The sequence below is a fragment of the Babylonia areolata genome, chromosome 21, assembly GCF_041734735.1.
Source record: "Babylonia areolata isolate BAREFJ2019XMU chromosome 21, ASM4173473v1, whole genome shotgun sequence".
Lineage (NCBI taxonomy): Eukaryota > Metazoa > Mollusca > Gastropoda > Neogastropoda > Buccinidae > Babylonia > Babylonia areolata.
The window spans coordinates 39,308,921-39,327,765 of record NC_134896.1 but is presented as its reverse complement, the minus strand read 5'-3'; the positions used below and the strand labels follow the sequence as shown (position 1 = coordinate 39,327,765).

Genomic DNA, 18,845 nt, shown 5'->3' with positions numbered 1-18,845 from the left:
TTCAAATTTTTCTGTGATCGCCTCCAACGAAATGATAGATAAGTCACACTGCATTCAACTGGCACTTTCCTCCATATAAAAATCCCCCAGAAAAACACAAGGAAGCAGATGTCTGATATTCAAATTAAGCCAATGCACTGGTCAGGGCTTGAAGGCCCGTGATTTGTGTGAAACATTAATATAAAAAAAAATCGAATGAACTAATCAAGTTAAACATATAGTAAGTGAAAGATAAAAAGCAAATCATTGAAATAAAACATAACAAAAATGGGCAATGCTAAGTCCATGAACCTGCACGCACCTTTACGTTAACAAAACTGCATTTTCATAATGCAAATTTTAGAAAATATATAATTATTAACTAAAAAGTTGCTTTAAAATATATCACAATCTAAAAATTACACATCCGTCATTTGTGTGTGTGTGTGTGTGTGTGTGTGTGTGTTTGATGGCCTGTCTCTAACCTTCACAAACTTAAAGTCAAAACGAACTATGTTGCTATGGAAAAATCTCAAGAAACAGTAGCAAAACTTAAGCAATATTTCTCAAAATGACCACCATACCACTACTTTGATCAACTATAACTTCTCCTTTTTTTAAACTGGGATCTTGTTTATGACATCAATGCAAAGGTATTTTTCTCTTCTTTCTATTCATTCTTCATATCATTAAAAATAAACTTATCTATCATTTTGTAAGAGTTGGTCACATTTTTGTATTCTCGAAACACGAATTAAACGGTGGTGTTTAGTCAAAGTTTGACCACAGACCTAAGAATATACTCAGAATAAAATGGATTGACAACACTGCATCAATACTCTCTCCCACAAAGGTTCACTCATATGCACCAGTGCTGTTGAATCAGTCCACACAACACAGAACAAAGACAGAGTAAAAACTATCGTTAGAGGGTGATGACTAAAGGTACAGTCCTTCAGGCGTTCCCTCGTTCTTGCGATACAGGACATTCTCCTTGGCCTTGCCGAAGTCTTCGTTGCGCACTTTCATGCGCCGCTCTCTCAGCGCCAACAGACCGGCCTCTGTGCAGATGGCCTGAAAACAAGTGTTTTGTTGTCAGCATCATCTGTACTATTATATGTACTGGATGGCAGAATCAGTATAAATCAGTGATTTGTTAACAGCATCATGTGGACTTTTATCAGGACATCCAGAAACATGTGTGTATGTTTTGCAGTCAGTGTCATCTGCACTGGTGTCTGGATTGTATACAACATAAATCAGTTTGTCAAGAGAACTCAGCTACAAAGAGCCCTCCTCCAACCCTCCAACACACACACACACACAAACGCTCCCATCAGACTGATGGGTGACCTTCAAGGCCAAGCCCGGACCACTACCCTGACTTTACCTTGATGTCTGCTCCAGAGAGGTCATCCTTCGACATGACATAGTCATCGATGTTGACATCATCTGCCAGGGTCATGCGGGACGTGTGGATGGTGAAGATTCGACGCTTTGTTTTCTCATCGGGCAAGGGGAACTCAATCTTACGATCAATGCGCCCTGGGCGAATAAGGGCAGGGTCAAGGGTCTCGATTCTGTTTGTTGCCATGATCACCTACAATCAGAAGCATTGACATCAGACGCAACTGTTCTCACAACAAAAATACACAACATAAACACATTTAACCAGACTTATGATCAAATTTTGCCAGGAAAAATCTCTGTTGAAAAACTTAACAGCTGAATATGTATGACTAACACACAAACAAAAGAAGACCAAAAATAAGATGTTTTTCACTCAAACAGCTGTAACACAATTGTGCCTGAGGTCACACATCTTAGCTTTAAATGCACAGACACTAACTCAAACAAAACAGAGCTCTAAACCTTTAGATAACCATGATAGGAAATTTCATGGGCACATTTTATAATAGATCTTGGTTATGTGGTGCCAAGTACTAGTTTAATAAAGCTGCACTGTTTGTATTTGCTGAGCAGTGTCACATACTCCACTGATTCATCCTGACCATGGTTTACACGGAGTAATTCAAACCTCACAGTACTGTCTCAACCAGCAAACTTTGTTAAAACGTGCTCACACCAAACTGCTGATGCACTGGCCTAAAACCAGATGTTTTTTTAAAAAAAAAAAAACATAATAAAAAAGGCAAATTCTTCATGGGTCAGGTGTGATTCCAACTGACTTTTTTTTTAAGAAGAGAAAAAGGACGATCCCCCTCACAATTAAAAAAAAAAAAAAAGCAATCTGTTTCTCAACTGCTCAACCATAGCACTAAATTTCACTTGGCAGACACCCATACACTGTCTCTCTTAACATTCAGGAGAGCGGCTACATAACCATATGGTTTTGTTACAATCTTGACACGTACACATACATTTGTTTGCTCAACAATAAAGTCAATCGTGTCAGGAATAAACTACCACTAAGAAAATAATAATACAAAATAAATAAGCCCTTCCTGGATCCAAATGATTTTTTCCCCCCTCCAATTTTTAAGCCAAATCTGGTGACGAGAGATAAAGCATTTCCAGAGAAAATGAATCTGTTGAACTTTACCATGGACTTGCGCACACACATACATACATACAAACATGCACACAGACAACCAAAACAGGGTTATTACAAAGACTCACTTTGTTTACACATGTACACAAAAAAAAGAAAGAAAAAAAAGAAAAAAAGCAGTGATTGTGGAGAGATAGTAGGAGCTGCACAGCAAAAAGATAAGTGGATAACTACAGGTGTGGATGCCCAGGACTGAACCTGGGTCCCCGGTGACCAACCTTGACGTCTCCACGGGAGTCAAACCCATCCAGCTGGTTGAGCAGCTCCAGCATGGTCCTCTGGATCTCACGCTCCCCACCGCTGTTCGATTCATACCTGAACAAACACACACAGAGTCATGTTTTGTTGGATTCCTACATGGATCACACAAGCACCCCCACACAGAGTCACTCGTTGTTAGATGCATACCTGGATCTCGCACACAAAGATTTCTTGTTAGATGCATACCTGGATCACACAAAATTCCTGCTGGACTCATACCTGAACACACACACACACACACAATCATTTTTTGTTCCATTCATACCTGGACCACACATGTTTTCATTTCTAATTAGATTCTTACCACAGTTAGTTCTGGAAATTTCATTCTTGTGCTTTATACCAGGAAACTGGGGTGGGGGGGGGTGGGGGGGGTTCATTCCAGGAAATTGGTGGGACCCCCTGCTCCCCAACTAATCTGCTTACAAGACAATCATAATACAATGTGGAGAAAAACACAGGGAGAGAAGCTGCTGTCCTGGTTGAGTTATTCTTTGTTCAACTCAATACAATACACGAATAAAGATGTTTTGTATTGTATTGTATTAGTTGAACTAAGCATACTCATCATCCACGTATTTGCTGGTCACACCAAGCAGCCAGTGGTGCTGTCAGTGTCACACTCAAAGGCTATATTCATCTTCTTCTGCATTCATGGGCAGCAATCCCCATGTTCCCTCATAGAATAAGTGGTCTTTTATGCGTATGACTAGTTTCACCCTGCCATGTAGGCTGCCATACTCCCGTTTCTGGGCGTGCACACACTTGTTTCCATATTCCACTGAACGCTGACACGGATCTCAGGGTTTGTAACATGAGCGCAAACATGAAGGGGATTCAGGTACCAGCAGGTCTGCACCTGTGTCGGCCTGGGATGATAGAAAAATCTCCACCCTTAACCCACCAGGTGCCCCGAAACCAGGGACTGAACTTGTGGAAACAAAGGCAAGAGTCCAGCACTCCTACCATTCAGCCACGGCACCCATAGAAGGCCACAATATCTGATCTGTATTGCACTTCACATCCACACAATGGTCACGCCAAACTGGTCATGCTTTCACTGCACAGGAGGACAAGTCTTGCGTCTTTCCTGCATCACAAAGTCGTTCGTACTACTGAGTGTAGCTAAAAGAGTGAACAAGCATGGACATACGACTGCTTTGTTGGACAATAAGCGATATCTGTGGTAAAAAACAAAAAAAGAATTAAAGATACCAGTCATAAATGCAAAGCATACCAGCAACTCACAGAACAAAAAAAAAAAAAGAAAAAAAAGAGATTTGGTTGACACTGACAATGCTGCTAATATTCCAGCTGACCATAAAGGGTCATATCAGGACCAATGTGAACTGGTTAATCAATTAAAGCACAAGACCGAAGTCTGTCTGACCTCTTGGTGCCGACAGCATCAATTTCATCGATGAAGACGATTGACGGGGCGTGCTCCTCCGCCACTCTGAACAGCTCCCTCACCAGTTTGGGACCATCCCCCTGACAATCATAATAATAGTAATAACAATGACAATGATACTGATAATAATAATCACAATCATAACAGGGAGGGTTTGCAGACCAAATTTCAAATGGTTTTCGTGGAGACTCCACAGTTATTTTGTTTTAGTGAAAACCTCATGCACATGCACATCTCCATTTCCTGTTTTCCTGGTCAACGCAAGGCTAAAATTTCATCCTGGAATTAGCTGTCCTGATGAAAGGATTCTGAACAATTTTGGTGACTATTTTTGCAAGTTTACAAGATGTAATTGGTTTTATAACCATACCTATTATTTGCTTTAGTGTTCTAGTTATCGTAGTGGGCTGCCCATGACGTCATATGACCTACTTCCCTTTGACAGAGTCTGGATATTTCCACACTGCAGTGGGTATTACTCAGATTCGCTTTCTCAATCAGTCGTTTTTATACACTTGGTGCTTATAGCTTGTTGGCTCTAGCCTCTATGTTGTTTAAACATTGCTCACCGGTGTTTTCAAGACGACTAAGCATGCTTTTGATGACACAGTGCACTCGTTTTGTGTATGAAGTATAGCTTTGTCAGCGCACTCTGCTGTTGTAGGGCTGCACTGACTGATGGGCTACAAAGTTTTCAGTAATGTACTGAACTTGTGTGTCTTTATTTATTTATATATATGATTTATCTTATTTCTTCTTTTTTGTTGTTGTTGTAGTTGTCCTATTTCTCTGTCTTCAGAGCAGCCTTTCACCTTGGCCATTAACTGTGGTTCTCCAGACACAGCCCTGTCCTAGTTGTTATTATTGATACTTACATCATGCCAATCTTCAGTCAGAGACCAAACTATAAACGCTGTAAAAAGGGTCATTTGCACAACAGGCTGCCTACCTGACTGAACCTTGCGTTTGTAGTGGAGACACTTTAATGGTAACTATAACATCTCGATTGTGGATCTATCAGACCATACATACCCCATCCCACAGCCATGCGTGTGCGTTCTTTGACTGGCTTCATTTGAACTCTCTTCAAAGCTCCACAAGTGGATTGAAACTTTCTCCTTTGTAATTAAAATATCAAATCAAACTGAAGAAAAGAAAAGTTGAGACTGAACAGAAAGGGTTCAAGAGAGAAGGCGAAGCAAAAAAAACCAACAAAAACAACACAACAACAACAACCAAAAAAAAAAGAAAAAAAAAAAAAAGAAAAAAGAAAAAGACAGTGAAAAGCAAGCTGTACTGACCAGGTATTTCTGAATCAGCTCAGAGCCAACCACTCGCAAAAAAGTGGCGGAGGTCTGGTTGGCCACCGCTTTGGCCAGCAGCGTCTTTCCTGCAACACAAAACACCACACCATGACAGTCTTCCATTCTCCAACCCCACCTCCCCAACACAAAAAAAAACCACCCAAACCATTGTGGTTTCATAAAATAAGTTTCTCTTCTCCTCAGGTAACAAACCACACGCCCAATCTTTCAATCCCAGTGATGCCCCCCATCATCCTCTAGACTAAAACTTAGAACATATGCACATTTGACTAAAGAAAAAGGTTCAGCTCATGCAGTCATGATCAAGGGCTTCCTGAAAATGCATCATCCCACCCCCCCCCACCCCATCACATAAACACACACCATCATCACCAAGAACCCCTCCCCCAAAAATAAACAACAAAAAACAAAAAACAAGAGAGGCAAGGCCTTCAAGACTCACTTGTGATAAATTAAGTCCCCTAGCATTAATTACAGAGTAATTTCCCTTTTTTACTATCTGCACCAAAACGTTTGCAAAATAAATAAAAATTCCATGCTTAGCAAAAGAAGTTCCTGTTTGAACAAAAAATGATAATAATGACTCCTCTTGTTGTTGTGTCAGAATAAGAGGTCAAAGTGCCAAGTTTAGAGAATACAAAAAAATATAAATATAACAGTAAATGCAGTTTGCATATAATTAGACTTCTTTTTTAAATTTTTTTGTGCCCATCCCATAGGTGCAATATTGTTTTAAACAAGATGACTGGAAAGAACTGAATTTTTTCCTATTTTTATGCCAAATTTGGTGTCAACTGACAAAGTATTTGCAGAGAAAATGTCAATGTTAAAGTTTACCACGGACACACACACACACAGCAACCCAACACCGGGTTAAAACATAGACTCACTTTGTTTACACAAGTGAGTCAAAAACAAAAACAAACCAAAAACAAAAACAAACAAAAAAAAAACCCCAAAAAACATACACACACAAAACACACTAATTTATACAAACTACATCGATAGCTCTTTCATCCAAAGACCTGGTCATCATTTCTGTGAAACAGAACTGAATAATTAAAGCCATGGATTTGTCATGAAGGGTACAGCAGGCCTCCTCCCTTCCACCCTTACTGAGGAGAAGATGAACAACTGAGATAACTGTCATTAGTTTTATGCAACTAATACTGCACTCACCTTTCTGAAAGTAAATTATAACCAACATTCAGAACAGAAGGATTAAACAATGGACTAAATTCACTTAAAACAAGTAAAAAATAAAAAGTGGGGAAGAGGGGGAAATGGAGAGAGAGAGAGGGAGGGATGAGGGATGGAAAATCATTATTTCCAGAAGGTTCATGCCAGAAGGATGTTAACTTTACTTTACTCTTGATGCTTTTTTCTTTGTTTCAAAGCTGAATTTGAATTTAAGTTGGTACTGCTTTCATCATCATATCTGTTTTATATGTTGTGCAAGTGTATGTATAAAATATATGCTTGGATGTACATACACTTCTTTTAAATGCATATTTTATGCTTGTATTGTGAACATGATCAACAAGACCACGAGTGAATTTCTCTTTGGAGTTTATAAAGTTCACTCGAGCAAGACTTTTTGGTTGAAGATTTAAACCTACAACCCCCCCTAACCCCTTTCACCAATAAATCAATACAGTAAGCACTCTTGATCCTCAAAAGAAACTCATCCTCCGTAACAGTAATACTGTGGCCAAAGTCTTTCGCCATACAGAATATTACTGTAATGTCGGCCAAATTCTTTCCCATTAAGAATATTACGGTAATGTCGGCCAAAGTCTTTCACCACACAGAATATTACGGTAATGTCAGCCAAAGTCTTTCGCCATACAGAATATTACAGTAATGTCGGCCAAAGTCTTTCACAATGTCGGCTAGTCTTTCACCAGAGTATTACGGTAATGTCGGCTGAAGTCTTTCGCCATACAGAATATTACTGTAATGTCGGCCAAATTCTTTCCCATTAAGAATATTACGGTAATGTCGGCCAAAGTCTTTCACCACACAGAATATTACGGTAATGTCGGCCAAAGTCTTTCACCATACAGAATAATATTACGGTAATGTTGGCCGAAGTCTTTCACCATACAGAATATTACAGTAATGTCGGCCAAAGTCTTTCACCATACAGAATAATATTACGGTAATGTCGGCCGAAGTCTTTCACCATACAGAATAATATTACGGTAATGTCAGCCGAAGTCTTTCACCATACAGAATATTACGGTAATGTCAGCCGAAGTCTTTCAGCATACAGAAAATTACGGTAATGTTTTGACTGGTGGCGTGTGAGATACATGCAGTGGTCAGGTTCCCTTTCAACAGGCAGTGAAGGAGAAGCCAGGTGAGGTTCAGAGAAACGTGGCTACAGACCTGTGCCAGGGGGGCCGTACAGGATGACTCCCTTGGGAGGCTTGATGCCCATCTCCTCATAGTACTCTGGGTGAGTTAGCGGTAACTCTACAGACTCCTGCACACACACACACACGCACACTCAGTAAATCTGTGTACAAAGCAGCTTCAGTGAGAAAAGAAGCACTCGGAAACTTATGTGTTCAATAGTACTATTTCGAACCTTTATGTATGTGAACTGTTACTTGTAGGGGCCAAAGGCCTAACCAATTAAACCATATGGACTTTGTCTTTGACACACACACAATAAAACTGGTCTTGTAAAAATGGCATGTCACTCTACCTCTCACACCACAGTTTCATGAACATCCACACACATATACAGAAACATGCAAATTGTGTATGTTCACACAACATAAAAAGGTACCCAAACTTCATGTCCACTGTGCATTTTGTTTATCTAAAAAAAAAAAAAAAAAAAAAAAAAGTACTGAAACAGAGCAACGCACACAATGGATAGGCTGCATGAGCGTTCTTGGCAGGGCTAAGATGGCTTATCATTCAGAATGTTTTTAAGCCTACACTAATTCCACAGACTTAGGACAACTCTTTATGCTAAATAAAGTTGGTGCTGCTAGTGGATGGTATTGTATTACTTTTTTTTTTATCACAACAGATTCCTCTGTGTGAAATTTGGGCTGATCTCCCTAGCGAGAGTGTGTCTCCACGGTGCAGCGCAACCCTTCGTTTTCCTTTTCTTTTTTCCGTTTTTGATTTGTATTTATAGATTTTTCTACAGAATTGTGCCAGGGACACGCCCTTTTGTTGCCTTGGGTTCTTTTACATGCTTCAGGTGCTATATGCACATGGGACCCATGGGACCATGGCTGCTTTGACACACTCATTTAAACAGAGTGAAACCCCATTGTGATCGACCAAGCAACCCTGCCCATTAATATGGAAGGATGCAAGAGAGCCAGCTGACCTTGATTTCCTGGATCTGGTTGTCCAGACCTCCGATGTCGGCATAGGTTTCCTGTGGGGCCTTCTCCAGCTTCATCACAGTCACCATGGGGTCCGTGTCATCCCCAAGCACTCCCACCACCGCGTGCACCTGTCGGCATCATCAACATTTTTACCTGAGCAACTTGCGTCTTTATCATCCCTGTACAGGCACTGTCGTATACATGTAGGAACCTGTCTACATCACCATCACTAGCATTATTATCCTGTAAAAACCACTGTAACTGTCAAGGTCGTCATCACAGTATGCGTCACTGTATGTGCTATTCTTACTACCACTCTTACTACTGGTTGCACTGGTGACAAACTACTTCCACACGTGAACACAATCTTCACCAACAAACTGACGTCATGACAGTCACTCACAGACAGACTGCTGAAGAATCTGTCAGTGTCACAGCATGCACATTCTAACTTGTGTATCAACATTCTGTACTATCTCTTCAACACCCCCAACATCTACCATGCTGGCTGCATATACCTACATGCTAGATGTGTATGTCAATGTTGCTAGATGTGTATGCCTGCGGTGCTAGGTGTGTATGTGTATGGTGTAAGACACCAATGTCACATGCCACCACTCCCCTCGTCCCCAACTGTTGTGTCCATTGTAGCCTATCTATAAACAGACATTACATGCCAATCTAAACTAGAACCGGATGTGCGCATAACGGGATGTGCGGATGATATCAACTGCTGCTGCAAGTAAAGAGCTCAGGGAAACTCTCACCCAGTGACCTGTTATAGTATTCACGTGTGTGTGCGAGCCGTACATACACATACACCTACATCACACACACACACACACACAACATAAAACCACCCCCACCCCCACATCCCCCCCCTGTACCTTGTGGTTGAGGAGGACGGAGCAGCCTGGCTCCAGCTGGTCCTTGTCCACAAAGGACAGGATGGACACGTAGTGCTCGCTGCCCACCGACGTGGACACGATGGCATGGTTGTCGTCGATGATCTCCTCCAGGTTCCCCACAGACATGGGCGTCCCGCGCAGCTCATCCACCTTGGTGCGCTCCTCCTGATCAACGAAATGCTTCAGTTTCAGTTTCCCTAGGAGGCGTCACTGTGTTTGGACAAATCCACAGAGATGCCAACCCCTGTCAAGTGTTTGTAGGAACAATCAGGAAATTTGGTAGGAACACTCGGACTCTGTGAGCTACATCAGCAAACAGGTACAGACAACTTGCGATACGTTAAAGTCTCAAATCCCTGAACTGAAATCATCTTCAGTGTTGACGATCTTCAGCAGTCCATTGCTAATGTATGACTTTTTCAACTCCTTGTTAAACAGACCAGTTGGTTCGCTGTTATAGTTGTTAGTTTTTCATTAGAAATATGTTAAATTGTAATGTTTTTTTTCTTTATTTTTTAAACAAAACTTAAATCAATAATTTTCACACACACACACACTTTCACTTACTCGTACGCGTATACAGTAATCCCCCCCCCCCTCCTCCCACTCGATTTTTTACCTTCCCTCGTCTAATATCACTTACAGTGAAAAGACGTTAAACTAAAGAACGAACGTACAGACACTGTCTGACTGTGATCCAACTTGATTTAGCCACTTTCTCTTTTGTTCAGGGGGAAAACAAACGATTAAGCTGACTGGTCCACTCAATGCTGTTTCAATGTAAACACGCACGCGATTAGCTGAGCATCATCACGTGAGACCAAGGTTAGAAGTGACTGCCCTGGCCTTGTGATCGATAAGTCTAGAGCGCCTGGGTATTGTTACAACAGAAAAGCATGTAACTATGATATGTAATTGAAAATGAACTTGTTGGAACAATTTTGACGTTGGTGTAACATTGGAACAAACTGCAATCAAGTGTAACAAAATACAGTGAAATTGTAACAGTTGGCAGCTCTGAATCCATATACGCTGTACCACATTTGCTAGGCAGATGTCTGACCAGCAGCATTACCAGTCAGGCCTTGAGAGCATGCATATATACATTTGTCTACCTATCAGAGTGGATTTCTTCTACAGAATTTTGTCAGAGGACAGCACTTATGTTGCCATGGGTTCTTTTTCAGGGCGCCAAGTGAATGCTGCACATCGGACCTCCATTTATCTTCTCATCCAAATAACAGATATATATGTATATGCATATGTATATACATATAATGTATATATATATATATAATGTGCTGACTAATAAACACAAAGACATGCATATGCATGCATGTGTGTCTGCACACAAACGTGCACATATGTGTGCACATATATCATATGATTCAAAACCCAGTCCTGTCCCCCTGTCTCCAGTTTTAGGCCCCACAACGGGGAAGTCCATCTCTCACCTCCTGCTTCTCTTCCTGTGGCTTCAAGCGCTCCTGGTTCTTGATGAACTCTTCCTCCAGCAGCAGGTAGTCTTTGATTCTCTCCAGCTTCAGCAGCTTCAGGCGACAGCGCGTGTGTGGGGTCACTGTCGGCACCACACACAGCAAGACACTCAACAAGGGGATACTGACGCAGTCATAAAAAAAAACGCTTTCATAAAGTGTGCCTTAAAATGGTTCCTGTCATAAGTATGGATAACAAGAAATGATTTTGTGCTACTGATCATAAGAACTTAGGGACAAACTTTTCATTACTGCACAACTTCCAAGCTGAAGCTGCATAAAGGGCCTGGGTTTACCGTCTTCTGGCCAGACTATCACTCCAAGCACTGTGAAACGGGAAGGAAAATCCCTACCCTGGGGTTTGAACCAGGGACTTCTGGTTTCCTTGTGGCCAATCTACTACAACCTGACAGTCCAACAGGTTGACTGCTACTGATGTGAGGTCCAATGGGCAACTGTTTAGGTCAAAGAAAATAGTGAGTGTCCGCGAATCGATTGCGATCGCGCCTTAATTTTAGCCCGATCGCCCAATCGAGCTACATAATCATACGACCTGTTTGAAGGCATAATTAGACAAACAACAAGGACGCCAAAGAGTCGACAGACAGAAAGAAATACGAAAAAAATTAGCTGTATGCGGAGCACAGGAACAGGTGTCGAGATGGCTGCTGGCAAAAAAAGGGCGCTAGCTAGCGGGACAAAGGGGAGGTTACCTACTTCCGGGAGGTTATCGGCCGTAGTTGCTCTCTTTTTCTCTGCATAGGCAGATAGTAGTTTGCACAGGACAGGAATGTCAGACCCCTGCCGGAGTCTGCACTAGTTGGGTCACGGTTAAGTATGTGTAATTAAATAGTGCTTTCAAGAAAGGGTCACTGACAGGGCCACTGTAAAGTTTCAGCACCTGATAGTTACTGAAAACAATTTCGGTGTGATCCAATCCAATCAGGGATGTATCAAACAGCTGGTCTTTTTTTTCTTTCTTTTTTGTTTTTTAGGTTGGAGAAAACAGTACCAATGTCCTCAATATGGTCACAAAAATGCCAAGAAAACAATCACATAATGCAGAGAGGCCACTATGAGGCAACAGAAAACATTCTATGCCCAGTAAGTTCACTAACATATCGCAGGAACACGCGGTGGTGTTGATAAAAAGAGGCTACAATCAAAGTCACAGAAAACCAAGTCAAGATGCCAAAAGGTGGTCACAACAGACAAAGCACTTTTACACCACGCATCAAACTAAAAGAAACAGCAGACAAAAACACACGAGAGAGTCAACAATCCATGATGCAGACATGGTTTTCCATAACACATTAACAGTCATCTTGTTCTTATACAGTTCACCATAACAGTCATGATATTTCCACAAGACTCTCCATCTCATTTGATTTTGCAAAATCATAGGTGCAGATACCAATGTCAGTGATGACTCTAGCCTAGCCTGCTTGGGCAAGTAACAGCTGAGCACAGAAAATAATATAGAGGACGCTGCTTCCGGTTACACAAGGGAGTTAACAACCAAGGGAGGCTATTTGCTGCAGCTTCTTTCAATTTCTCCGCATAGCGGACTAGTAGTTTGGACAGGACAGGAATCCAGACCCCTGAAAGAGTCTGCACCAGTCGGTCATGCTTAAGTATGTGTAATTAAAATAATAAAAATAATGATGCCAACTCATCCGGCAGTTTACCAAGTGGTAGCTTTGTGGCAGCATCCGGTCCTCTGGTCTTCTTCTTCTTCTTCCCCACCCGGGTTGGTATGGGAGGCTCATACTTCCGCTTCTTGTCCTGCCACAGACAGTTGGAATCATGGCCACAGAGTACTTCACAATGCGCTTCTTACCTGCTGCTGGCCTGAAACTTTCAGACCCCGTCCTGATTTCAGGTAACACTGTAACTGATAGGCGGTTTCCAAACACAAAATACTCCCACTGACAGATTCAAAACTCACTGTATCAACATCATCAAGTTGACTGAATCATTATTGACCGTTTAATCATATCTGTATACAGTGTAATATTTCTAACAGATACAGGCTTAATCAATGCTGCTATCTCAAACACGCTTAACATTATTCTAAATTCATCTTGTTGATCTCATTCTGTTGTTTGTTTAAAATCAACTTCTTCTGATGAAGTATTTCCCACCTAATATATATAGTAATAATATTTTAGATTTAATTATTTTAACACCTTTTATCAATTTCAACAAATCTTTAACTTGGAGCTTTCATGTGTAATAACAATAATGTAACAAATGTACAACACTAAATAAGTCAATGATAATATTCTACTACTTCTTTTACCCCAAATGAAACACCAACTGACCAAGTAAATAACATAGGGTGACAAGGCCTGCACCCCCCACCCCCTCCTCCCTCTCACCTAAAACAAATCTGCCTGTTATATTGCAAATAAAAATAAATACATACTATAATTCCAGTTACTTGAAGCTGACTTCTTTTCTATTTTCTTTGAACATCAGTTGCATGCTGATCATGGAGCACCAGTTTTTACTATTTTTATTTATTTATTTTATTGTTATGGTGTTCCACGTCACACATGCCTGTTCTATGCTGGTGTTTTTCATGCTTACATTTATTTTTAAAAATAAAAAAATATACTTTTATACTTTTTGTTGTTGCTAAGTGTATTCTCTTATCTCAAGTTATCTGTGGATAAAAAAAATCATATGATTCTTTAATATTCAAGTGGTGCTTATACTAGATGTCTTGCTTCGCTGTTCCTCTGTTAAGGGCTGTGTTTTGTGCCTTCTCTTCTGAGTGTGTTAGAGAGAGAGAGAGAGAGAGAGAGAGAGAGAGAGAGAGAGAACACACACATATACATATATATTTGTGTGTGTGTGTGTGTGTGTATATATATATGTGTGTGTGTGTGTGTGTGTGTGTGTGATGTTTTATCTGCCTTGGTCAGGTGATATATATTTCTGCTGTATTAGCAGACAGAAGTTGATTATTGATCATGTCACTAGACTGACTAAAAAACTGTATACTATAAGTAGTGTGTGTGTGTGTGTGTGTGTGTGTGTGTGTGTGTGAGAGAGAGAGAGATGTTTTATCTGCCTTGGTCATGTGATGTATATATATTTCTGCTGTATTAGCAGACAGAAGTTGATTATTGATCATGTCACTAGACCGACTAAAAAAAAACCAACAACAACAACAGCTGTGTACTATAAGTAATTTCAAGACAAAATCTGTGCTACTGACATTCCATGTAACATGACACACTGACAGGCAGCATCAGGACCAATCAATGTACTCACCTTGTCATCTGACTTGTCTCCCCCCTGTCCACCAGAACCTCCGGACTGCTTCTGCCCCTGGTGATATGGAAGTAGAAATTTGTAATAATTGTATGAATATCTGTCAATCTTTTGGTTCACTTTATATCTTTGACTGATCCTTGATTAAGCAAATAAAGGAACAGGAACTGAGCAAGCAAATAAAAAGTTTATATTTAAAAATGTGTAGTCTATGGCACAAGTGGTGGAAAACTACCTTGTGCCTGTTTTTTTCTTCTTCTTTTCTTTTTACAGGTCAAAAAAGGAAAAAGAGCCAACAAAAATAATATTAATATTCTATTTCACATGGGTGACAAACATACACACTAATAAGTAATGCATGTTATACATATAATGACATACACAAAGGCACACAGCACATGATCAAGATGACATATTTTGATATTGGTATGGAAATATACATTTGTACTTAGAAAACAAGCCCTGATTCACGAACAGCCTGTTCTCCAGCAAGTCCAAGGCTCTCATTTCAAAACAAACAATCCTAGATTCCTGATGCAACTGAACAATCAGAACATGAAAAATTAGATAAATATATTAACTTGACTAAGTTGCAGTCATACAGTCCTGTCAACTATCACTGATTTGAGCAAAATCGAAAGGCGCATCTGCATATATTGCTGTAGTGTATGATTATTCAGTTATAGATGATGGACAGATGATACATAGCCTAAGTGTGTTGTGGGGTCAAATGGGAAAACTAGAACATACTTTAACAGTGTAACAGTTTAACTTCTTACATTAACAAGGAAGTCATGATGATACAAAACCAAATTATTACTTAATCCATTTCATGTTTCATGGATACACATGTTTGACAAGACTAAAACAGTAAGAAGGTGCAGTATTTGTACTTTCTCTGGCTGTGAGTATGACTCCGTCTCTGGTCTGGTGTGTGCTAGGAAAATGTTAAAAAAGAAAAAGAAAAAAAAAGTAAAGCATACACAAGATGAAGATACAGACTGTACAGTTTCAAGCCAAAATACATCTCCATTATTTATAGCATTAATCATATCTAGCAAAGCTGTCATCATGGCACACTCAAACTAATGAAATCATCATAAAATAAATTTACATTATAATTACAAAAAAAAAGAAAATCTCATATTCCATGGGCTATCAACTATGTGTTAAAGTCATGATCTCATGGTGATTTCATATCATTATCAAACAGGCATTATATTACTGTCGATTCTGTTTCTGTATTGTAATGTAATATTTAATATGGTATGTGCCACCAACCATCTCAAGATAGGATAGACGAAATTGAAAGTGTTCAGACATGAGACAGAGTAGCTGAATAATCAAATGGGGCAAAGTGGTTGACTGTGGCTGCATGATCGAGGAAAACTGAAAATTAAAAAAAACTGATTATGATGACAACGATCAAAAGCCAAAATATTAAGGGAATAACAAAAGTGAAAAGATACAGGTCAATGATCACACAGTGCCACCCACAGCTATGCCTACCGCATGACTTTCCTTTGACTTAACTGCTTAACTACAAATATGATTGGGTATACCGATAGCAAAGACTAAATTTTCAATTATATCTATTCAAGAATGAGAAAGCGTTTTCCTCACCATATTGAACCGGAAGTTGATGCACACACGCAGCAGAAGAGGGGACACAATCGCAGATCAGCAGTCATGTCCCTTTTTCGCCGCGTCTCATTGTCATGACTGGTAGTCCGGTTTGCATTTCCCACAATTTATTTTCTTAACTTTTGATATTGAAATCGATCGCAACAATGATAAAACGAACGGACAAACAACAAATGAAAAGCTCAAGGAAATGGAGCGATGATAATGCAGTCACGATCACTTTGTGGTGAATCGTTGGACTGCCAGTGGGCAAAAGAATGGACCCAATGAAACCAAATGTGCACGCACAGCGGTATACGCACACTTCACTTTCACTTTCTCAAGGAGGCGTCACTGCGTTCGGACAAATCCATACACGCTACACCACATCTGTTGAGCAGATGCCTGACCAGCAGCATAACCCAACGCGCTTAGTCAGGCCTTGAGTGCATGCTTACATATTTGTGTACCTATGAAAAGGGATTTCATTTTACGTAATTTCGCCAGAGGACAACACTCTCGTTGCCATGGGTTCTTTTTCAGTGCGCCAAGTGCGTGCTGCACACGGGACCTCGGTTTATCGTCTCATCCGAAAGACTAGACGCTCAGTTTGATTTTCCAGTCAAACTTAGGAGAAAGGGCGAGAGCGGGAATCGAACCCACACCCTCACGGACTCTCTGTATTGGCAGCTGAGCGTCTTAACCATTCTGCCACCTTCCTCCTGATTATACGCACATACATAGTGCAGTGAACAGCATTGATATGTTGACACAATGTGTCTCTCTATTAGTGTTATCAATTTATCACCCACGTAAGTGTCATTTCGTGAATAAGACATAACTGAAGCCGAAAACTCGGCGGATCATTAATTTTAAAACTTGTTTGTTGGATTTTTTGTAACCCGGCACACACACACGCACACACACACACACACACACACACACACACACACACACACACACACACACACACACACATATATATGTATATATATATATATATATATATATATATATATATATACTTGCACACATGTGACATTAATAAATGTCATGATACATCACATCGTCTTATACTGTAGGCCAACTTCGAATTTTATTTGCACTGACATGACTGAACGTAGGTCGCCCAAACAAAAGTCTAATCACGAGTCAGAACTTAATTTTACACACTTTGACCGAGTCAAAAAGACGAGAAAATAAACATAGTCTTGTTGGTAAATTTTTATTTCATGGCTTTGGTTTTTCGCTTGGCTGATACGAGTGTGGTGTATGGATCGAGTCAGTAGGCATAACCAATTATATCTCTGCCTCTGTGTGTGTGTGTGTGTGTGTGTGTGTGTGTGTGTGTGTGTGTGTGTGTGTGTGTGTAGTTGTTAGACACAGTCCTATCAGTTGTCATAATGATGATAATCCGCACTGACTGACTCGAATCACGTGGATAATTTCATGCGACACACGTGTCTCCATCATTGTTATCATCATGAACTTGTCGCACTGACGAATCAGTCCCCTATGTGTCCGTCACTGAGCCAATGAGAGGCCAATGGGTTTAGATAATAGTGATTTGTAATTTGGCTCTTGTGGTTATGGTGGTGGTGGTAAAAGTGGTTGGTGATTTTTAGTTGCTGCTTCAGTTTACTTAAAAAAAAAAAAAAGTTGTGGTTTTAGTGCATGGTATATACTGCCGGATCGAGTGAGGCGAGGAAGAGAGAGAGAGAGAGAGAGAGAGAGAGAGAGAGAGAGAGAGAGAGAGAGAGAGAGAGAGTGTGTGTGTGTGTGCGCGCGCGTGCCTAGAGTTGACTTAATTGTCACGTTCAAGATTTTGCGCCTTTTAAATATTGTTATTATTATTATTATATATTTTTTAAAATTTTATTATATTATTATTATTTTTTTTATTTTTTGTTATTTTTTACTTTATTTTATTTTATTTTCATTTTTATTTATTTATTTATTATTTTTTCTCAAGGACTGACTAAGCGCGTTGGGTTATGCTGCTGGTCACTGAGGCATCTGCTTGGCAGATGTGGTATAGTAAGAATAAACAAAGGGATCAAAATATGCTCTGTTACCATTCATTCTCACTTATTCGGGGCACCGTGGCAGAATCGGTAAGGGCAATGCCGGCGGGACTTCTGACTCCAGTGGTCAGGGTGCCATCCCCCCTGTTTCGGCATGGTGTTGTGTCCTTGGGAAAGGCACATTACTCCGAATTTCCAGTCTCACTCACTCCACCCAGATTGTGTAAATGGGTACCTGACTAAGGAAGGAAGCCAGCTCACACAGCCAACCATTCCTGCCACGTATGAGGAAGCAAAAACTCTCCTCCGCAGCAGATTCCGAAGAGGCTGGGTCACCCTGAACGGAGGCTACCAGGCACACCAAGATCCCATCAGGACACTGGAGAGAAGACACCAGACTACTATCTACCGCCTTCGCACAGGACACTGCGGCCTAGCGCCTCCGAGCACACCTGAAGAGGATTGGAGTGGCAGCCACATCCCTATGTGATTGCGGCCAGGCTGACCAGACCCCATCCCATATTCTCCAAGACTGCCCCCTGTATGAGAAGATGCGGCAGCAGTCCTGGCCTAGGGGTGCTGACCTCAACACCAAGCTCTGGGGGACG

The 18,845-nt window shown here is 40.7% G+C and overlaps 1 protein-coding gene across 1 annotated transcript; it reads right to left on the bottom strand.

Annotated features, from left to right (window-relative positions):
- On the bottom strand, positions 1–16,306 carry LOC143295817 (26S proteasome regulatory subunit 4). The gene is made up of 12 exons (XM_076607454.1): positions 16,214–16,306; positions 14,591–14,647; positions 12,997–13,093; positions 11,267–11,391; positions 9,792–9,977; positions 8,904–9,032; positions 7,940–8,036; positions 5,525–5,613; positions 4,203–4,303; positions 2,770–2,866; positions 1,370–1,579; positions 1–1,053 (listed from the first exon to the last, which is right to left on the bottom strand). The coding sequence occupies exons 1-12, from the start codon at positions 16,214–16,216 to the stop codon at positions 919–921; spliced, it is 1,326 nt and encodes a 441-aa protein (XP_076463569.1). The 5' UTR covers positions 16,217–16,306; the 3' UTR covers positions 1–918.
- Positions 16,307–18,845: the final 2,539 nt, after the last annotated feature.